General features: G+C 41.8%; 1 protein-coding gene across 2 annotated transcripts in view; it reads right to left on the bottom strand.

The window, feature by feature from the left end:
* The window catches only part of LOC122558236 (meckelin-like), a 125,202-nt gene that overhangs the window by 80,273 nt on the left and 29,344 nt on the right, over positions 1-15,585 (bottom strand). For both annotated transcript variants that reach the window (XM_043706587.1, XM_043706586.1), the window contains exons 8-11: positions 14,706-14,815; positions 6,135-6,234; positions 2,562-2,639; positions 972-1,037 (exon numbers count right to left, since the gene is read on the bottom strand). In XM_043706587.1, the coding sequence (XP_043562522.1) occupies positions 972-1,037; positions 2,562-2,639; positions 6,135-6,234; positions 14,706-14,815 (354 nt within the window). The remainder of the gene's footprint in view (positions 1-971; positions 1,038-2,561; positions 2,640-6,134; positions 6,235-14,705; positions 14,816-15,585) is intronic.

Below are 15,585 nucleotides of genomic sequence, written 5' to 3'. Positions count from 1 at the left end.
CTAATGCTGCCCTTCCCCCCACCCCCACACACACACATTAACAGCACAGAGGTGGAATGAGTAGAGACTGTCAAGCTCCTGGGAGTGGTCATCCACAACAAGCTTTCTTGGACTCTTCATGTGGACACACTGGTTACAATGGCCCAACAACATCTCTTCTTCCTCAGGCAGCTGAGGAAATTTGGCATGATAGCGAATACCAATGGCAACTTTTATAGGTGCGCCATCGAGAGAATTCTGTCTGGATGTATCACTACCTGGTATGGCAACTGCACCATTCAAGATTGGAGACAGTTACAGAGAGTGGTGAACCCGGCCCGGACAATCACAAAAGCCAACCTCTCATCTATAGGGTGCATCTACCAGGCCCGCTGTCAAGGAAAGGCCGCCAGCATTCTCAAAGATCCATCCCACCCTGGCAATGTTTTTCTACAACCCCTACCCTCAGGGAGAAGGTACAGAAGCCTGAACACACACACCAGCCGGTTTCGTAACAGTTTCTATCCGACTGTTGTTAGAACACTGAATGGACTCACAAACTCTTAACATTCACTTGTACCTGTGTTTTTGTTTTTGCCACTGTTTACCTATTATTTGCTTGTCTATGCTACTTAACTCTGTGATCTGCCTGTATGACAAAGCTTTTCACTGTGCCTCGGTACATGTGACAGTAAATTCAATTCAATTCAATATATTCCAGTCATGATTTAATAACATTTAAGCAATATTTAGATATTCACTTGCATTGCCATTGCCTCTAAGGCTATCGGTCAAAAACTGGAAAATGGATTGAGTGTAGCCTGATTGGCATAGACTGAATGGGCTGAATGGTCTCTTTCTGTACTGTAAAGGTCCATGAGTCTATGAGATTTCACCCGGGAGAATAGGGAAGAGAAAATCCTCAAAACATTTCAACTTAGTTCAAACAAATAGTCAAACAGGGAAATCTGCCCCCATTGATCTCTACTCACAGACTGGACATAGGAAGAGCCAAACTTGAAGGCAGCATCCAGCAGTATTTGAGTGTCAGGGCATAGCTATTAAGAATGACAAATATTAGTCAGATTGAAGTAATTATATGATTAAGTGAAAATTGCTGTATTTTATTCATTCTCAACTAAAGCTGTTTATCCATATTATCTCAACTATTTCTTTTCACAAGATCAATAGTGCAATGAACTCTAAAGTTTACTTTATGATGTATGCTATGCACAAGAACCAAAGCAAAAGAGTGCAGATGTTGGAAATCTGAAATTAAATGCTTAGCAGACTAGACAGTACATTTGGAAAGACAAATACAGCTAACATCTCAGGTCAATGATCTTTCCCAGACATTTGGGCACCAGCTTGCATTCCTTCATCACCACCAGGACTTCCATCACCCCGTTGCTACACAACTTCCCCATACTGATGCACCCTCTCACTTTCTCCTGGTTCTCCTGTCAAATCCCATCAGGGAGGTGCTTGGATCAAGAGCAGGGTAAGGACTATCCCCAAAACAAAATAGATAAAGTGGTTAAGATGGCATGTGGGATATTTGCCTTTATCAGCCGAGGGATAGCGTTTAAGAGCAGGCAGGTGATGCTGGAACTGTATAAAATGTTGGTTAGGCCACAACTATGTGCTGTTCTAGAATCCAGATTATAGGAAGGATGTGATAGCACCAGAGAGGGTGCAGAGGATGGTGTCTGGGCTGGAGAGTTTCAATTATAAAGAGAGATTGGACAGACTGGAGAGGTTTTCCTTGCAGCAGAAGAGTCTAAGGGGGAACTTGATTGCGATGTACAAAATTATGAGGGGCATAGGTAGATTGGAAGGGACGTTTCTCTTGCTGGAGGGATCAATGACCAGTGGTATAAATTTAAGGTAAGGGCAGGAGGTTCAGAGGGGAGGTGAGGAAAAAATAATCGTCTGGGTGTGGCCGGAATCTGGAACTCACTGCCTGTAAGGTTGGTGGAGACAAAAACCCTCATAACATTTTAGTATTTAGATGTACATCTGTGATGCCAAGGTACACAAGGTAACGAGCTGAGTGCAGGAAAATGGGATGAGAATAGATTAGATTCCCTACAGTATGGAAACAGGCCCTTCGCCCCAACAAGTCCACACTGACCCTTGAAGAATAACCCACCCAGACCCATTCCCCTACCCTATATTTACCCCTGACTAATGCACCGAACACTATGGGCAATTTAGCATGGCCAATTTAACTGGCCTGCACATCTTTGAACTGTGGGAGGAAACCAGAGCACCCAGAGGAAATCCACGCAGACACGGGGAGAATGTGCAAATTCCACACAGACATTCGCCCGAGGCAGGAATCAAACCTGGGTCCCTGGTGCTGTGAGGTAGCAGTGCTAACCACTGAGCCACTGTGCTGCCCCATAATTAGGTGGTTTTTGAATGGCACGGACTTGATGGACCGAAGGGCCTTTTTTCATACTGTAGACCTCTGTAACTCAATGGTTCTAACTGATGCACTGGGGCTTTCACACCCAACACTTTTAAACCATTTACATTGTCACGTAAGCAAAACCAGAGAGACATAAGATACATCTCACCTGTAAAGTGCCCCCTCTGACATCTTCCCAGCCCAGAAAATTCCCACGAGCATCATATTTCACAACTTTCAAGGCAATCTGTTGACAAACAAAATGTAAAAGGGGCACTGCCAAGGTTGCTGAGCAAGTTCACAAAGATACAGAATTTGTGTATTGCTGAAATGAAAGTGACTTGATGTTGGAACTTTCCATTTTGCACTCATCACGACAGACACAAGAATGCCAAATTTCAAGGCTAACAACAGCTTATACTGCAAGTGAAAGGGTTATGATTAGTTGGCAAAGCGACTCTGACCAATAAGCCCCTTTACTCACATGAGGCAAGGTAGCGTAATACCTGAGAGGAAAGGGCAGCCTGAGTTATACCTCAACTGACAGAAATAAGGCCCAATGGGAAATGGAATGGTTGACAAGGAAACTAGAAGCCAATAAATTTCACAAATTTCAACTCAACTACCCATTAAATGGATTGAGGAATGGTTGCTCCCATTGGGATGACTATGGTGTAAGGAACTAACCTCACAATTCAGCTAACATTACAATCCATGAGATTAATGAGAGAGCTTGATAATGGTTAGCAAAACCCAGAGGTTGCATTATACTCTTGAAATCAGTCCAGGACATCTGGCTTTTACACAGTTAATTTTACAGCTTAGCTTTTAATCCAATTCAACAGGTGATTTTAGACTGCAAGCAGTTATTGGTGCAAATATGGAGAATTGCTATGCGTTGATTTAAACCAAAAGCTCATGACATTGGTATTGCCAAATTATTGAGAAAACATTTGCAACTAACTCTGGAGGCAGTAAGGTCAGTGTAACTGACCAGGGGGCTAATTTCGCTCTCATATCTGTCAGTCGTTTATTGACTTGCTTTTGATGATCATTAAGAAAGACGATGCTTTTACATGGTGCCCATTTCTGACTTCAGGACATCCCAAAATGCTTTCCTGCCAAAGCAGACTTGGGCCACAAACTGTTGTGCAATTTGTAACACTTTTGCCTCTGGTCACTAAAATGCTGGGTTCAAGTGCCTATACAAAGGGTTTATGCCCGAAACATCGCTCTCCTGCTCTTCGAATGCTGCCTGACCTGCTGTGCTTTTCCAGCGCCACTATTTTCAGCTCTGATCTCCAGCATCTGCAGTCCTCACTTTCTCCTCAAATATATAATAAATCATGACTGACTGCAATACTGCGGGGATACTGCACTTCTGGTGATGCCAGCTTTAAGGTGCAATGTTAACCTGAGATCCCAATTGGCTGTCCAGGACGATGTAAAAAAAATTCCATAGCACCATTTTGAAGAAAAAGAGAGGAGTAATTCCTGGTGTCCTAGGCAATATCAATCCTTCTACCAAAATTCCCAAAAAAGCAGATTATTTGGTCATGACCACTTTGATGACCATTCACACAAAAAAGTGTTGATAGAATATAGACGTTAGTTTGTGAGGCTGATATAACTAAAGTCAAAGGTACTTTTAAAATGCAGCAAACATGCTAGTCAATCTATATACAGCAATGAATTTTGAGACTTGATCACATGTTTTATGAATAAGTACTGGCCAGCACACCAAGGAGAACTTGTGTAGCTCCTGACTAGCATCCATTTGGCTTGCTATAGTCACCTGCGAATGCAGTACCTCATCTGAAAACAGCACCTCCAGCAGAGCAGCGCTCTTGTAGTACTGCACTGATGTGGTGGCTGGGAGTGAAACTTGAACCTACAATTGTCTAACTCCCAAGCAGGAATGGTACTGCTGAGCCATAATGCAATTACACTATGCCAACTTTCTTATCCACTTGTCAAACATCTAAGAACAATCAAAATGAGCATTTCCCCAACACCGAAAGCAAGATTTAAATGTTCTAGCTACTCACATTTGGGAAAGTATACTAAAAACCATATTATTGAGAAGGAGTTATATTTATTACTGATAGTATGTTCTTTGACTCAGTTTGTGGTGGCTAACAGCTTAGACTTGAAGGAACTTATGAAAGAGGAGAGGGAGTAGACCATTTGGCCCATCAAGCTTGCTCTGCTATTTGACAGAGATCATGGTTGGTTATTTCATAATATGGTCTTCCCTCCCTATCCGTTGATTCCCACATCATACTCCCAGCAACAGGAACAGGAATATTTAGCGGTCCAATTTCACCTCATCCAAAAAATATTGATTTATTAAATCTTTTGGTGCTACATTGAATTCTCATAGACTACATTCTTATTGAACTGTTGATGCCATCAGAAAGTTACGGAAAAGACAAGTGCTCTGGTTTTGCTGGAGTTGAGAATCAACAATGGTTGTGTGTACTTAGAGACAGAAAACATTTGCTGTTTGAAGCATTAGCAAGGGCAGTTTGAATCTTGCTGGACAATGGGATAAGATATCTCCAACGACCAAGGTAAAAATAATGATTGATAAATAAGTGCAGAGGCTGAGGGGGTGGGGCAAGGTGAATTAAAATGTGTGAATTCAAGATCCAAGAAAAAGATTGTGTTTTTATAAAAAATGACAGAAAGGCAGTAAGAACAAAAAAGTAAAATTTGATATATGTTAAAATTAGCAATAACAAATCAAAAACTGGGGTAATGTGCTGCACATTTCACTGTCATTATGTTAAAATGGTACTTACACAATTAAATATTAGACAACTATCTGTTTAATGAGTGACTGAAATGCAAAAGCAACAACCACATGATTGAGGTAGAGAATGAGCTGCTGACATCCCAAGGGTAAAGGGGTAGCATAGTACTCAGTGGTTAGCACTATGGCCTCACAGTACCAGGGACCTGGGTTTGATTCCAGACTTGGGTGACTGTCTGTGTAGAGTTTGCACATTCTTCCTGCGTCTGTGTGGGTTGCCTCCCATAGTCCACAGATGTGCAGGTTAGGGTGGATTGGCCATGGGAAATGTGGGGTGATAAGGTAAAATGCTCTTCAGAGGGTCTGTGTGGACTTTGTGGGCTGAATGTCCTGCGTCCACAGTGCAGAGATTCCACAATTAAATGTGGAGGAGTTGATACCATGCAACAACCTATGGCAATTCCAAGGCATCTGCTCTTTACCACATGTTACTGACTGATTGGCACATTGATAACAGCAACATTGTTTAGATGCCTTTACTCTTTCCTTTTGAGTTCCAGGGTGTTGTTCACATAACCTTTAACCTGCATCGGTATTAAAGGATAAGGACAGCAGGTTGTCAGGATTGGGAAAAGGTATGTCAACAACGAATGAGGTTAAGGGGTCTGATGGACAGCTGTGGAAGTTACTATATAAATGCAATTCTTGTTTTTCTAATAATCCTTGGGACACCTCAAAATGCTTCAAATGATTTTTTGTCATGGAGCCACCGTAGACATAAATGCAGCTACTAAAATGCAGATTTTTCACTAACTGGCCTGACACCTCCATTAGCAATCCCTGATAACAAGCTACTGTACATGTCATACATTTACTGTCATCAATTGGATATTGCTGCCTTCTGGATACCACTCAACTACCAGTTAGATTAACCAGGAGGAGGCTAACTCTGCCCCTGTCACTATATGGACATCACCATGCACTTGCCTTTGAATCCTTTGTGAAAGAGAGTCCCTGAGGAGCCATTTGCCATAGAGATGCTGCTATATTCGTGTCCACATAAAAGAGTTTCGGTAGGAACTCAGTACTGCAATGGAAAGGGAAGAATTAAAATGAACACAGATCAGCCATCCCAAAAACTAATGAACAATTCAGTAACCTTTCTACTGTTTGTCAATAAGCACCATCATTACAAGGTAACAATCACAAGCTCAGAAATATTATTTTCCAACACGTGACACCAATTAATCTTAAAACATATTTCTTCATGTGATGTGAGCAGCGATGGCTGGGACACCATTTAATTTACATCCCTAGATGTCCTTGAACTGAATGACTTGCTTCAGGAAAAATTTAAGAGTTAACTACATTGTTGTGGAGACATATATAGGCCAGATCAAGTAAAGATGGCAGATTTCCTTCTATAAAGGACATTGCTGAACTGGATGAGTTTTTATGATTACGTGATCACCATTAGCTTAGCTTCTAAAAACTCAAAATTCAAATTTCACTATCCACTATGGCGACTTCAAACCCATGTCCCCACAACATTAGTCTTAGTCTTAGATTATTAATTCAGTGACATTACCACCAGACAACCGTCTCTCTTTGAACCTAATGCCAAGAATTCTTCAAAGAACTTTGCCATCAATTGCCCAGTGAACTCGTAAAACACAACTCGAACTCTTTGCCAAGAAATACCTTTTCTGTTACAAGAATACTTGTCAGTATATTGTTAATTCAAGGTTAGAGGGTAAATTCATTCCTCCACTCCAAGTTTAAAAGAATATACAATTTGCCTTTATGCAGTGTTTGCACAACTGTGCAACCATAAGCCACAGCCTACATGTATCTCTGCTTCAGGGAGAAACAAGTGATGATGGATTAAGGGGCACCATTGTAAATCAAGGGGTAGATGGCAATGTAAGAGTTGCTTTTACTGACAAGAAATCCACAGGTTGACACTAAACTCTGGGAAATGTGGATTGAAATTGCACCACAACTGCTGTAGATAAAGGTGAATCGCAGGTGCCTTTTCACTAAGGAAGGGGATTCAAGACCAGGGGGCATATTTTTAAGGCAGGAGGCAAAAGATTTTTTAAAAAAACTTGAGGGACAATTTTTTTAACACAGAGAGTGCCTTATGTCTGGAATGAACGTTTAGAGGAAGTGGTGGATGTGGGTACAGTTACAACGTTTAAAAGATATTTAGATAAGCATGTGAACAATAAATGCTTGGAGGGATATGGGTCACATGCAGGCAGGTGGGGCTGGGTTAGTTGGGATTATGGTTGGACCGAAGGGTCTGTTTCTGTGTTGTTTAACTCTATGACTATGACTCTAATAAAAATCTGGTTTACAAAGCTGGTCTCAGAGTTAGGGACCACAGTGTTCTGTCATTAACAGTGATTACAGGTCATCAATTGTTGTAAAATCTCATTTAACTCTTTAATACCCTTTAGGGAAGGAAATGTGCCACAGCAAGATGGTTAACTCTTCACTGCCCTCCTCGATGGCCAAGCAAACCACTTAGTTCATGGACAATTGGGGATGGGCAATAAATGCTGGCCTTTCTAATCCAACCATAATCCCAACTAACCCAGTCCCACCTGCCTGCGTGTGACCCATAGCCCCCCAAGCATTTATTATTCATGTACCCATCCAAATGTCTTTTAAATGTTGTAACTGTACCCACATCTACCATTTCCTCAGGAAGTTCATTCCACACACACACTCTCTGTGTAAAAAGAAAACTGCCCCTCAAGTGATTCTCATGCAAGAAAGAGAAGCATGACCAATGAGAAACTCCCCCAAGCAAGTTGGAAGGATTCGCAAGTTGACTGTCAAGCTGCTTGACTACATCATGAATGTTCTATCCTCAGCCCCCAAACCCTAGAGTGGAACTTGAGCCTCTGATCCACGGGCAGGACTGCCATGTACTGAATCTAATCAGCTTCAAAGCCAATAAAGTACAGGTGAAGTGTACTCAGTGTTAAGGCAGTGATGTGTCCTTGTCTCAGAATGGAACAAATTAGTTTAGATGGCTGTACCAACTTGGTGAGCTAGCAGAAACATCTAACAAGTAAAACTCATAAGCTAGACTCATTAAGCCCTGGTATGGTATTAAATGGCTGCTGTTAAACTGACTGACTGCTTTCTTTTTTTTCTTATTAAGCACAGAATTCCATGAGAAACTCGACTGAAGAAATTTTGTTTATATTCAGTTTGAATTAAATTCAATTATACATAAATTACACGTCCTAAAATTACAACAATGATTTCATTTCTATTGCACTTTTAAGTGCACCATAGTTCTTCACAGGAGGCACTGGCTCAAAAAGAAAAACATTAAGTTAGTTGGTCAAAAGCATCATTAAGGAGAGTCTTAAAGGACAATGAGAGGCTGAAAAAGAGGTTTAGGAATTATAAAGCTTATGCTCTAGAATACAGGACACAGGCACAAAAGGTTGTACACGAGGGCATCATTGAAGGAATGCAGGGATCAGTGAAGGTTGTATGGCTAGAGATTATTAAGAGTTAGGGTGGGACCAGACCATGGAGGGACCTGAACAGAATAATGAGAACATTAGATTAGAATTTCTATCTTCAATAGGCAGTGCTGTATCAAAGGAGCATTCAAATAAGAGTAGGCCATTCAGAACATCATCCTGATACACCCTTCAACTACATCACAGTTGATCTATGTCAATCCCATCTTGCTGCATTATCTCCTTATGTGATATCCAGAAAACTAGTGGTCATTAATTAAGCACTCTGGAATTGGGAATTCCAATGATTCACCACCCAATCTGTGAAGAAATTCCTCTCATTTCAATCCTTAATAGTCTGCCCGTTATTCTGAGACTGCGTTCACTGGTTCCAGATCCCCCAGTCAGGGGAACCATCCTTTCTGCTTCTACCATATTGATCCCTGTCAAAGGTTTACATGTTGCAATGAGATCATCTCTCATTTTTCTAAATTTAGTGGGTAAAAGGCCAAGAATCCTAGAAGACAATGCTGTTGTCCCAAGGGTCAATCAGCCATGAAGATGCTTGAGATTGTATGCAGACTAGACATGTTTACAATTATTATTCCTCAATTGACTAGTTACTGAGTGCAGCCGATTGTGCAGCTGCACTCATCCAGAACTTTCCATTAGAGCCACAACCTAATTACAACATTCCTTTCTGTGCTCTCATCAAGAACGGAAGAGTCACAGACTTTGCTGATGAAGTATATTTTTGATACCGACTCACACAAACAGGGTGGCACCTGGTTTTGAGTCCTGGACAGTGTTGACTCAGTTGATCGTATCTGGTGAGAATGTGAAAGCATTGCAATCAGTTAAGGTTCAGGGACAAGAAGAAACAAGTGTAGTTGCTCATTCCGGTCAGGAGCCTGTAGCTCAGAAAAGCTGTAACCTGTTCTCATGCCACTTCCAATGAAGTAGAAAAACACTTGGCAGCACAGTGGCATGGTGCCAAGTGCAATAAAAAGCCATTATCTTGCAACATGGACTATTTACAATTCATATACTTTGTAGGAAGTGAGGTTACGGGACAGGGTGGGGCGGGGGTGGGGGGCATGGTGGTAATGTTACTGAACTAGTAACCTAGAGTTTCAAGCTAATGGTCTAAGGTTCAAATCTTGTAATGGCAGATGGTAACATTTGAACTGGGGCAGGCAATCTGGAATTTTTAAAAGGAAAAAAGCTATTACAATGGCAACTACGTAGCCATTGACATTAAAACCCATCTGGTTCACTAATGTCCTTTAGGAAGGGAAATCTGCCAGCCTTACTTAGTCTGGCCAACATATGACTCCAGACCCACAGCAATGTGGTTGACTCTGGACAATAAATGTGGGCCAAGCCAGTGATACCTGCATCCTATGAACAAATAACCAGCTGAAACAATGACACAAGGGTGAGCATATTTACCTTTTTATTCTGCTCTGTAATTTACCACTGAGATAACAGAACGTTTCATAATTCCAAAGGTTTGTTGATGGCAGTCTCTCACCAAAGACTTTCTTTTCCCTCCAGCTGAGCAGCAACAAATCCACAGCGAGATTTTGCTAAGGTCAAACAGATGGCATTGTACCATCTGCATGTTATACAGCTTTCTTACTCAGGAGAGGTGTATGTAAAGATCAACTGGTTTGAAATCAGTGTGAAATTGTGCCCTGCACACTGAAGTCTCAGTCATTAATACTGGTCTCTCTCTCTATTGAGAGAGCAGACTTATGGTTTGGTTGGACTATAGTGAGTTTCCCTTAACCTTTAATAGCCATCGTGAAAAGTTGAAATCCTGTTCACAACTGCTGGGGGAATTCATTGTATACCATCCTCCAGTAGGAAGAATAACTGATGGCCACTACTCTCTGTTTTCTGTCACTCAGCCAATCTAATGCTACAGCCTCTTTTATACCAAGGATTTCACCTTTGCTGACAAGGCAGTTAGGTGATACTTTATCAAGTGCCTTTTGAAAGGCTATATACATCACATCGGTCATCTTACTCTCGTCAATTCCTTCTGCAATTTAATCAAAAAACTCCATCAAGTTAATTGACGTGAGTTTCCATTACCAAATATGTTCTGGTTTTAATAAGTTGATTCGAATTTTTTTAAGGGAAGATCAATCTTTTCCCCAAATCTTCACTTCTAAAATCTCCTTTCGCAGCACTCGCCCCTGACCACTGTTAAACTGACTGCCCTGTCATTGCTAAAGTCAGAAATCATACGACATCAGGTTATGGACCAACAGGTTTGTTAGCAATCACAAACTTTCGGAGCACTGCTCCTTTGTCAAAAGAAGTGGCGACAGATACCTAGTGCTTCCCTCCACTTCCTCTGATGAAGGAGCTGCACTCTGAAAGCTTGTGATTTCAAATAAACCTGTTGGACTATAACCCGGTGTTGTGTGACTTCTGACGTTGTCCACCCCAATCCAACATGGCATCTCCACATCACGGCTACCATTGACACTGAAGTTGCTAAGTTTGTCCTTATTCCCTATATTGAACAGAGGTGTAACATTTACAAGTCTCCAATTCTCTGGCAATACCAGTGCCTGCTCTATCTCCAACTACACTTCCCTCAGTTCCCTGATCTGAGGGTCATCAGACCTTAAAAGTTCATTTTGATTTCTCTTCACAGATGCTGCCAGATCTGCTGAGCTTTTCCAGCAACTTCTGTTTTTGTTTCTGATTTACTTCATCTGCAGTTCTTTCGGATTTTGTTAAGATTTTCTTTAGTCTAGGTGACTTTTCAAATTTAAATACTGCCAGCAATTCTGAAACCTTCTCTGCACCAATGTTTCGCCCTTTCAGTGGCTTAGTGACCTCCTCTTTCAATATTTACTGTCAGCATCTTTTCCCTTGGTTAAAAAAAATACGCATTACACATTTTCTATCGCAGACAAGTTCCCAGTCTCCATGCATAAACCACCTTTAATTGGCCCTAGTTTGCCTGTAACCACTCTTTCATTATGTATCTGCATATAGAAGATTGTACTCCCTTTTATCTTAGCTGCCAAGCTCTACTCATGCTAACCCTTTGTTTCTCTTATTTCCTTTGACACATCTTCTCTGTATTTTCTATATTCAGTCAGGTTCGCTGTTGTATTGTGAACTGAATGCACTCTTTTCCTGCTTCATTTCACTTTCTTTTTACATCTCCTCTGTCATGAGGATTTGGTTTTCATTTCCCTTTTGGGAATGTACCTCGACTGTACCCAAAACATTCTGTATTTTGAGGCAACCTACTTTCCTTTACTGGTTTACCTGTCAGTCTTTGATTTCAAATTACCAAGGACTAATCTGTTCTGATCACATTGATGTTAGTCCTCCTCAAGTTAAATACTTTTACTCTGGAATGTTTCTTTTTGCTGTCCCTCACTAATCAAAATCATTTTACTATGACTGCTGACCCTGAAACAATCTCTTACTGTCACTTGATCCACTGAACCTGTTTTATTCCCCCCTAAAAACAATGTACCAATACCTCCTTCTTATCACTATTTCATCAGGCAAATTACAGATCATAGAGTCATACAGTCCGGAAATGTATCATCAGTTAAATATTCACTGAGATTTATATCATCTCTCCAGATGTAATCATCTTTGTTTTGAAGCCTTTTTAAGGCATTATTCCTGTGCATAACTCATAAAAGGGTGGTGATGCAGGGTTGGGAAAGACTTAGATGGAAAATTACAGGCCAATTAGCCTAACCTCGGTTGTTGGTAAAATTGTAGAATCCATCATTAAGGATGAGGTTTCTAAATTCTTGGAAGAGCAGGGTCAGATTAGAACAAGTCAACATGGATTTAGTGAGGGGAGGTCGTGCCTGACAAACCTGTTGGAATTCTTTGAAGAGGTGCCAAATAGGTTAGACCAGGGAAACCCAATGGATGTGGTCTATCCAGACTTCCAAAAGGCCTTTGATAATGTGCCACACGGGAGGCTGCTGAGCAAGGTGAGGGCTCATGGTATTCGAGGTGAGCTACTGGTATGGATTGAGGATTGGCTGTCTGACAGAAGGCAGAGAGTTGGGATAAAAGGTTCTTTTTCGGAATGGCAGCCGGTGACAAGCGGTGTCCCGCAGGGTTCAGTGGAGTGGTCCAGGAAATGGCTGATGGAATTCAATGTGAGCAAATACGAGGTCTTGCACTTTGGAAGAAAGAATACAAGCATGGACTACTTTCTAAACGGTGAGAATATTCATAAAGCCAAAGTACAAAGGGATCTGGGAGTGCTAGTCGAGGATTCTCTAAAGGTAAACATGCAGGTTGAGTCCGTGATTAAGAAAGCGAATGCAATGTTGTCATTTATCTCAAGAGGGTTGGAATATAAAAGCACCGTTGTGCTTTTATATTCTTTATAAAGCTTTATAAAGACTTTATAAAGATCTGGTTAAGCCCCATTTGGAGTACTGTGTCCAGTTTTGGTCCCCACACCTCAGGAAGGACATACTGGCACTGGAGCGTGTCCAGCGGAGATTCACACGGATGATCCCTGGTAGGTCTAACATATGAGGAACGGCTGAGGATCCTGGGATTGTATTCATTGGAGTTTAGAAGATTAAGGCGAGATCTAATAGAAACTTACAAGATAATATATGGCTTGGAAAGGGTGGATGCTAAGAAATTGTTTCCGTTAGGTGAGGAGACTAGGACCCATGGGCACAGCCTTAAAATTAGAGGGGCTAAATTCAGAACAGAAATGCGGAGACATTTCTTCAGCCAGAGAGTGGTGGGCCTGTGGAATTCATTGCCACAGAGTGCAGTGGAGGCTGGGACGCTAAATGTCTTCAAGGCAGAGATTGACAAATTCTTGATGTCACAAGGAATTAAGGGCTACGGGGAGAATGCAGGTAAGTGGAGTTGAAATGCCCATCAGCCATGATTGAATGGCGGAGTGGACTCGATGGGCCGAATGGCCTTACTTCCACTCCTATGTCTTATGGTCTCATGGTCTTAGGTGAAATACCAGCCGGAATATTTGTTTGTTTATTCACAAGATGTGAGTATGGCTTAATGGGCCAGTATTTATTGGTCATTCCTAACCTGTCCTTGAGAAAGGGGTGATGTGCTACATTCCAGAAGCACTATAGTCCATGTCATGTAGGTATACCCACATGCTGTTAGTGAGGGAGCTTCAGGATTTTGATGCAGCAGCAGTGAAGAGATGGCGATATAGTCAGAAAGGTGTGTGGCACGGAAGGAACAGCATGCCACATGGCATAGAGGTTATGGTGGTCATTCATTTATATACAGCCATTGTCCTTGGAGGTGGTGAAAGACAGAATTAGAAGGTGCTGTACAAAGAATCTTGGTGAGTCATTGCAGTACATTTGTAGATGGTACACACTGCTGTGTGCCAGAGATGGAGGAAGTGGAATGGTGAAGATGGTTGATGGGGTGCCAATCAAGAAGGCTGTTTTCTGGACAGCCCAGTCATTGTTTTTTCACGATAAGAGGGACTTCTAATCTTAATTGATTGATATACCGTGGAAAGAAGCAAAATGTATCACAGTCATTGACTGGGTGATTCATTTGTTACAGCACCTCAGCATTGGCTGGGAGGGTACATGGGAATTCTGCACACCAACGTCTGCAAACCCACTGCAAATCCAAACGCTGGTCCCGTCCTCTGATTTTTCCATTCGAAGGAAGAGAAATCACCATTGATGGTGCCGACGGGAACTGTGTCAGGAAACTCCAACAATCCATCACCCACACTTTCTACTCCCCACCCCCTGCCAAAACACTGATTCTGCAGCACCTGTGTTCAGCCATCTGGGGGCACTATAATTGGCCTCAGTTCCTGAACCCAGTGACCTTCTCATTCAGTTGACTGGGCTTGGCTGCGATGGTTCAGAATACTTGCTCTCTGGACTCACATGTGAAGAATAGTTACTTTGACTGGTACCCAAGAAACTATCCCTTAATACTCACAGGAAGGAAGTGATAACTGTATGATATTAAGCATGATTTATTAAATTAGAGACCGAAATTTGTGGCATCTGAAGGAGAGCAGCGAAGATGTTTTACTGACCTGGATTTTAACTCTTTATATAGAATGTAGGCCTCACCATCGACTAAGGTGTTCACACTCAACACCACCAGGTTAGTGAGCAGCTGGCAGGCTGTCTGGTTACTGTAAATCTTGTTGTGAATAAAAAACTCTTGTTAGAAAAAAGACTCTTAGTTTCCACTTAGAAAAGCTTCACATTGTCGAATCTGACGATGAAAGAAGTGACGACTCAACCCAATTTGGGAAAGGGGAGGATTGCAAAACCAAACTTGGCATTAATTTTCCCAACTGGTTTTCATGCTGGGATCTACATCAGAACTGGGTAAGAGATAGCCAAATCCCCATGCTGTTCAGCAGTCCCACATCGTTCAGAGGGACACAGAAATGCACAGGCTCAGTGTGATGCAAACTTGTGATAACCACATGTTTCTCAATGACAAAACAGACTTCTGCAATTTTGAAAAAAAAAGACATATTGTGAGACAGAATGCTGGGAAGTAATCTGTTAGTCAATATTATAGAATAATTAAAGCTCAACCATTCATGGCTTTGTGAGGGGCAGGTCATGCCTCACAAACGTTATCGAGTTCTTTGAGGATGTGACTAGAAAAGTTGATGAGGGTCGAGCTGTGGATGTGGTGTATATGGAGTTCAGCAAGGCATTTGAGAAGGTTCCCCATGGTAGGCTCATTCAGAAGGTCAGGAGGAATGGGATACAGGGGAACATAGCTGTCTGGATACAGAATTGGCTGGCCAACAGAAGACAGCGAGTGGTTGTAGAAGGAAAATATTCTGCCTGGAAGTCTGTGGTGAGTGGTGTTCCACAGGGCTCTGTCCTTGGGCCTCTAATGTTTGTAATTTTTATTAATGACTTGGATGAGGAGATTGAAGGATTGGTCAG

The sequence above is a fragment of the Chiloscyllium plagiosum genome, chromosome 17 (genome assembly GCF_004010195.1).
Source record: "Chiloscyllium plagiosum isolate BGI_BamShark_2017 chromosome 17, ASM401019v2, whole genome shotgun sequence".
In the NCBI taxonomy this organism is placed as follows: domain Eukaryota; kingdom Metazoa; phylum Chordata; class Chondrichthyes; order Orectolobiformes; family Hemiscylliidae; genus Chiloscyllium; species Chiloscyllium plagiosum.
Note: the sequence above shows the minus strand (reverse complement) of the source record. Positions and strands in the feature narration are given on the sequence as shown.